The 7,275-nt window shown below is 43.7% G+C and overlaps 1 protein-coding gene across 1 annotated transcript in view; it reads right to left on the bottom strand.

Moving 5' to 3' along the window:
- LOC111962372 (partitioning defective 6 homolog alpha-like) overlaps positions 1 to 7,275 on the bottom strand; it is a 49,063-nt gene that overhangs the window by 31,359 nt on the left and 10,429 nt on the right. The window contains exon 2 of the mRNA XM_023985413.2: positions 1,447 to 1,669. Coding sequence (XP_023841181.1) covers positions 1,447 to 1,669 — 223 coding nt within the window. The remainder of the gene's footprint in view (positions 1 to 1,446; positions 1,670 to 7,275) is intronic.

The following is a 7,275-nucleotide window of genomic DNA, read 5'->3' as shown; positions in this document are numbered from 1 at the left end:
GAGAATGGACATGGGAGGACATCCTGAACGGTAAGGGATTCTGGACATGGGAGAGAATCCTGTCCGGAAGGATCGCTTTCCATGGGAACAGGTGGAAGCATTAAGGAAGGCAGGAGGCAGCAACGAAAGCAGAGCGGCATCGTTACGAGGGAACACGGCTGGCAAGGAAGCCCGAGAGGCAGCCCCAAAAAATTGTTGGTGGGGCACACGGGGAGTGTGGCTGAGTCAGGTTGGAGACCTAAGCCAACTCCCCGTGCTTACCGTGGCGAGCGTCGTACTGGTCAGGCACCGTGTTATGCGGTGGAGCGCACGGGGCTCCCAGTGCGCGTGCATAGCCCGGTGCGCTACATTCCAGCTCCCCGCATCTGCCGGGCTAGGGTGAGCATCCAGCCAGAAGGGCTGTGCCAGCCCTGCTCTCCAGACCTCCAGTGCGCTCTCTTGGCCCAGGATATCCTGCGCCGCTCTGCGCACTGTGTCTCCGGTGCGTCTGCACAGCCCAGTGCGTCCTGTACCTGCGCCCCGCATCTGCAGGGCGAAAGTAACCATCCAGCCAGGACGTGTTGTGCAGGCTCCTAGCTCGAGACCTCCAATGCGCCTCACGGCCCAGTGTATCCGGTGCCTCTGCCTAGGACAGGGCTCCTGTATGTCTCTCCAGCCTGGTGAGTCCTGTGCCTGCGCCTAGAATTATCCTCCTGTGTCTCCCCAGCCTGGTGAGCCCTGTGGCAGCTCAACGTACCAGACTGCCCATACGTCTCCTCCCTCCAGTGATGATCCATGGCACGAAGCCTCCGGTGATGATCCATGGCACGAAGCCTCCAGTGATGATCCATTGGATCCAGTCCCTTAGCCTTAGCGCCAAACCCAGCTCCATCCCTTCTCAGCGCTGTGCCTTCGCATTCCTGAGGTCTGGCCCAGCGCCAGACAGTCCTACCCACTGAGGCAGGCCAGAATGGCAACAATGAGCAGAGCCCCAGACACTCATCCCCTCACAATACAAACAACGTCATCACCATTGCCACACTGACTGACTCTCATACCTCCACTATCAGTCACAGTAAGAAACACAGCTGTCAACAACATTACAATAGAGCCACTATCGCTAATGACTGCACAATAACAAAAGACATAMCATTTATTTAGTCATAAACACACAGTATAATTTTCTGCTAGCTCAAACTCAAAGTTCCTTTTCATGACCTACAACTGAAACTTAAAAAACACACCAAGGACAGTGCCGATAACGAACAAGCATCAAGAGTGACAAGCCCACTTCAACACAACAGCCAACAGGCTTTGGAGCAAGAATACAGGGACTCTGCAATAAGGTCAACATCAATAGCAGAGAGCTTTAACCAACAATGTAAGCTACCAATGAGGTTTCTCTTATAAATATATATACTCTTAGCCCCCTCTCATCCCATCCCTCTCTCCATGATGCAGCCTCACCTCTCTTCTGGATGATGATCCTGAGCAGTGGGTTGGCTGAGGAGAGGGCTTTGTAGAAGTTGTCATCATTGTTGATTGGCAGCAGGTCACCCTGGATGTCAGCATATCCCAGCAGCACTTCCACACCGGGGATGTGGTGAACGGTCTGCAGCAGCCGGTAAAACTCCTGAAAGCCACAGGTGCCGCTCTTCTTCAAAGCGAAACGTCTGTACTCGGCCTCAAACTGGAAAACAAAAAGGTCAGAGAATATTGTGTCATGAAAGCAAATTCATGAAGAATGGTGCATCATGACATCAATTTTACAACAAACAACAGACTCCAACATAAGCCTCGGCCATGACATTGCCATTCACTGCTAATCCAACCATTCACAATTCACCTATATTCCACCATCGCTTTTCATTGTCTTGCATGCATTCTGCATTCTTCAAAACATAACCTAGGTATTACTTTTACATCACAGAGCTTGACATGTAGACATCGTCCAGTATGTAACAACTGGAGTCATGTTCTGAGACCTCCTATTAGATGCAGCAGGGACCAGGGCACAGCCCAATGATAACACAGTGGATTGTTGATCATTGTGAGGTAGCCGTGGAGCACAAATACATAAAGAGCGCTGTGGGGACAACACAAGATGTGAGCTGTGCTTGTCTGTGTGGAGATGCTGCCCTGCACAGTCAGTGAATTTCTCTCTGAGGTGCTTCTCACATARAAACACACACAGCAGGTTGTCACTCCTCTAACACAATGTGCAATCACATCAATGTTTGGTGCCACTTACTTCCCCAATCACAAAGACAGGGAGACACATATACGACAGATTACAGAGTAAAGGAAAAACAGGCAGGATGAGCAATGGTGCACCACCCGTTTAAAATCCATTGGCTGTTTTCATGATAACATGATTGACTGGTTTGTGTGTCCAACCATMTTTACAGTCTGAAACAAATAATGGGATATGCACTCAGTGATTGTGGGCTCTCACAGAAAATGAGTGGGTCTACTCTACACTTCTTTTCCTCTCCATTGAAGAAGAATACATTGCATGCTTTACTGAGCAGGAGGGGTGACTGATTATGCCATTTCCACCCAAAAACAGAAAAGAGAGGAAGCAAGGGGAAGATATCAGAACATTGGACATTGGGGAATAATAACATATTGTACAGGATACATTTGTACTGTAGTGAAGCAGTCTCTATAGTAATGCAAGGTCTCTTTCATGATCATGTGAAACGTCAATTGCTATGGAAATGCTGGGATGTGTTTTTCTATGAAAATTATGTTAAATTTAATTATGATGCAACTAAACTCAGCAAAAAAATAAACGTCCTCTCACTGTCAACTGCGTTTATTTTCAGCAAACTTAACATGTGTAAATATTTATATGAACATAAGATTCAACAACTGAGACATAAACTGAACAAGTTCCACAGACATGTGACTAACAGAAATGGAATAATGTGTCCCTGAACAAAGGGGRGGGGGGGGTMAAAATCAAAAGTAACAGTCAATATCTGGTGTGGCCACCAGCTGCATTAAGTACTGCAGTGCATCTCCTCCTCATGGACTGCACCAGATTTGCCAGTTCTTGCTGTGAGATGTTACCACACTCTTCCACCAAGGCACCTGCAAGTTCCCAGACAATTCTGGGGGGGAATGGCCCTCACCCTCCGATCCAACAGATCCCAGACGTGCTCAATGGGATTGAGATCCGGGCTCGTCGCTGGCCATGGCAGAACACTGACATTCCTGTCTTGCAGGAAATCACGCACAGAACGAGCAGTATGGCTGGTGGCATTGTGATGCTGGAGGGTCATGTCAGGATGAGCCTGTAGGAACGGTACCACATGAGGGAGGAGGATGTCTCCCCTGTAACGCACAGCGTTGAGATTGCCTGCAATGACAACAAGCTCAGTCCGATGATGCTGTGACACACCGCCCCAGACTATGACGGACCCTCCACCTCCAAATCGATCCCGCTCCAGAGTACAGGCCTCGGTGTGACGCTCATTCCTTTGACGATAAACGCAAATCCGACCATCCCCCTGGTGAGACAAAACTGCGACTCGTCAGTGAAGAGCACTTTTTGCCAGTCCTGGCTGATCCAGCGACGGTGGGTTTGTGCCCATAGGCGACGTTGTTGCCGGTTATGTCTGGTGAGGACCTGCCTTACAACAGGCCCACAAGCCCTCAGTACAGCCTCTCTCAGCCTATTGAGGACAGTCTGAGCACTGATGGAGGGATTATGCGTTCCTGGTGTAACTCGGGCAGTTGTTGTTACCATCCTGTACCTGTCCCGCAGGTGTGATGTTCGGATGTACCGATCCTGTGCAGGTGTTGCTACACGTGGTCTGCCACTGCGAGGACGATCAGCTGTCCATCCCGTCTCCCTGTAGTGCTGTCTTAGGCGTCTGTGGAACTTGTTCAGTTTATGTCTCATTTGTTGAATCTTGTTATTTTYATACAAATATTTACACATGTTAAAACTTCTTAAGTATAGGGGGCAGTATTTCGCAGTCTTTCGCTGTAAAGCATAATTTCAAAATCTGAGACGACAGGTGATTAACAAAAGGCTAAGCAGTGTTTTGCAATATTGCACTTGTGATTTCATGAATATGAATATGTTTTAGTAATATTATTTGCTTCTACACCTGCATTACACCTGCATTACTAGCTGTTTGGGGTTTTAGGCTGGGTGTCTGTACAGCACTTCGAGATATTAGCTGATGTACGAAGGGCTATATAAAATAAAATTGATTGATTGATTGATTTGACTGTGGCGCTATGCTATTCACCGTTGCTGATGACAATTATCCCGATACCGGGATGGGTAGATCAGAGAAGTTAAGTTTGCTGAAAATAAACGCAGTTGACAGTGAGAGGACGTTTCTTTTTTGGCTGAGTTTACATGGAGGAGATTTAAATCAAGCTATTCAAGCTATTCATCTCTACTTTCTTGTCTCTTTCGCTCTTGCAATCAAAATGTTAATAAAGTTTTAATAGGAGACAGAATGCGATCGGATCATCATCTAATTGGCCTTCATATAACTCTTATAGAATTACCAACGTGGACGGGGATATTGGAAATGTAACCAAAGTTTACTGGAGGACAACTTATTTTTAACTAAGACAAAGATTTATAACTGAATTATACAGTACAATATAGGTTCAGCAAATCCCCTTATTGTCTGGGATACCTTTAAATGTACCTTCAGAGGTCATTCAATTCAATATTCATCAGTAATAAAAAATARGTTTCTGGCTAAAGTGACAAGACTAACAACATGAACTAATAGTACAKGTATATAGCAATAAAAATTTAACTACAGAGATACAAAATAAGTTAGAGGAAAAACAAAAAGAACTGGAGGAACTTATTCAAGAATGATCTAATGTAATCTATTACGAAAATAAAGCAAACTGGATGGAATATGGAGAAAAACGCACCAAATTCTTCCTGAATCTYCAACACAGCAACRCTAACAAAAATAATTTGCAGAAACTAGTTACTGAAGACGGAGTCATTTATGATTCTACAAATGATATTTTAAAAGAGGAAGCTAAATATTTTAAGCAGATGTTCTCTTTTCCGTCTCATCCTCAGCCACTGAATGATGATTACTGTAAGGAATTATTTCCAAATAATAACAATTTTGAACATTAACAAATGTACAGAAAGATCAATGCAAAGGCCAAATTACAGAGGAATCACTTTTTGAGGTTATTAAATCCTTTCAGTCAGGAAAAACTCCAGGGCTTTTGATATGCTCAAAGCTCCATTCTTAGCTTGTTTTAACTACTCCTTTAGAAATGGTAGTCTGTCAGGTACTCAGCGGGAAGGTCTGATTTCACTATTATTAAAACAAGACCCAGGTGGCAAATATAAAGATCCAGTTTATCTTAAAAACCGGAGGCCTCTTACGCTTCAATGTTACACTTCAAAAATACTAGCAAAATGCATAGCACTCACAACTAAAAAGGTTTTACTAAGTATTGTTCATCCTGATCAGACAGGTTTTTTACATGGACGATACATTGGAGATAATATACAACAACCACTAGAAATAATAGAACATCATGAAATATCTAAGAAGCCAGGCCCGGTATTTATAGCGGATTTTGACAAGGCCTTTGATAAAGTAAGACTGGATTTTATTTATAAATGCCTGGATTTTTTCAATTTCTGTGATTCTCTTATAAAATGGGTAAACGTAATGTATAGCAACCCCCTGGTGTAAAATAGTATATACCGGCTGCATCTCAGAGAGTTTTGAATTGTCAAGAGGAGTTAAACAAGGGTGTCCGCGGTCACCAAATATATTTGTTATTGTCATCGAATCGCTAGCTATTAAAAACAAAGGTGTCCATGTGTGCCAATGACTCAAGATTTATATTGAGTCCGCAAGCTAGATCCCTGCAATGTGTCATTGAAGATCTAGATAACTTTTCTGGACACTGGACTAAAACCTAATTATGATAAGTGTACAATATTACGCATTGGATCTTTAAAAAATACAACTTTAACATTACCCTGCAGTTTACCTATAAAATGGGCTGATGAAGTAGACATACTTGGTATTCATATCACAAAAGATATGAGAACTCCAGAATAAATTAAAATAGAAAACTTGTAAAAATAGACAAGATCCTGCAACCATGGAGAGGTACAGTTGAAGTCGGAAGTTTACGTACACCTTAGCCAAATACATTTAAACTCAGTTTTTCACAATTCCTGACATTTAATCAGAGTGAAAATTCCCTATCTTAGGTCAGTTAGGATCACCACCTTATTTTAAGAATGAGAAATGTCAGAATAATAGTAGAGAGAATTATTTATTTAAGCTTTTATTTATTTATTCACATTCCCAGTGGGTCAGAAGTTTACATACACTCAAGTAGTATTTGGTAGCATTACCTTTAAATTGTTTAACTTGGGTCAAACATTTCAGGTAGCCTTCCACAAGCTTCCCACAATACATTTTGGCCCATTCCTCCTGACAGAGCTTCTGTAACTGAGTCAGGTTTGAAGGCCTCCTTGCTCGCACATGCTTTTTCAGCTCTGCCCACAAATTTCCATAGGATTGAGGTCAGGGCTTTGTGATGGCCACTCCAATACCTTGACTTTGTTGTCCTCAAGCCATTTTGCCACAACTTTGGAAGTATGCTTGGGGTCATTGTCCATTTTGAAGACCCATTTGCGACCAAGCATTAACTTCCTGACTGATGTCTTGAGATGTTGCTTCAATATATCCACATAGCATCATGAGGGAGGAAAACTATCTATTTTGTGAAGTACATCAGTCCCTCCTGCAGCAAAGCACCCCCACAACATGATGATGCCACCCCCGTGCTTCACGGTTGGGATGGTGTTCTTCGGCTTGCAAGCTTCCCCCTTTTTCCTCCAAACATAACGATGGTCATTATGGCCAAACAGTTCTATTTTTTYCATCAGACCAGAGGACATTTCTCCAAAAAGTACGATCTTTGTACCCATGTGCAGTTGCAAACCATAGTCTGGCTTTTTTTATGGAGGTTTTGGAGCAGTGGCTTCTTCTTTGCTGAGCGGCCTTTCAGGTTATGTCAATATAGGACAAGTTTTACTGTGGATATAGATACTTTTGTACCTGTTTCCTCCAGCATCTTCACAAGGTCCTTTGCTGTTGTTCTGGGATTGATTTGCACTTTTCGCACCAAAGTACATTCATCTCTAGGAGACAGAACGCGTCTACTTCCTGAGCGGTATGATGGCTGCGTGGTCCCATGGTGTTTATACTTGCGACATATTGTTTGTACAGATGAACGTGGTACCTTCAGGCGTTTGGAAAT

This window comes from Salvelinus sp. IW2-2015, linkage group LG4q.1:29, assembly GCF_002910315.2.
Source record: "Salvelinus sp. IW2-2015 linkage group LG4q.1:29, ASM291031v2, whole genome shotgun sequence".
NCBI lineage: Eukaryota > Metazoa > Chordata > Actinopteri > Salmoniformes > Salmonidae > Salvelinus > Salvelinus sp. IW2-2015.
The sequence above is the reverse complement of the archived record's forward strand: the minus strand, read 5'-3'. Positions and strand labels throughout refer to the sequence as shown.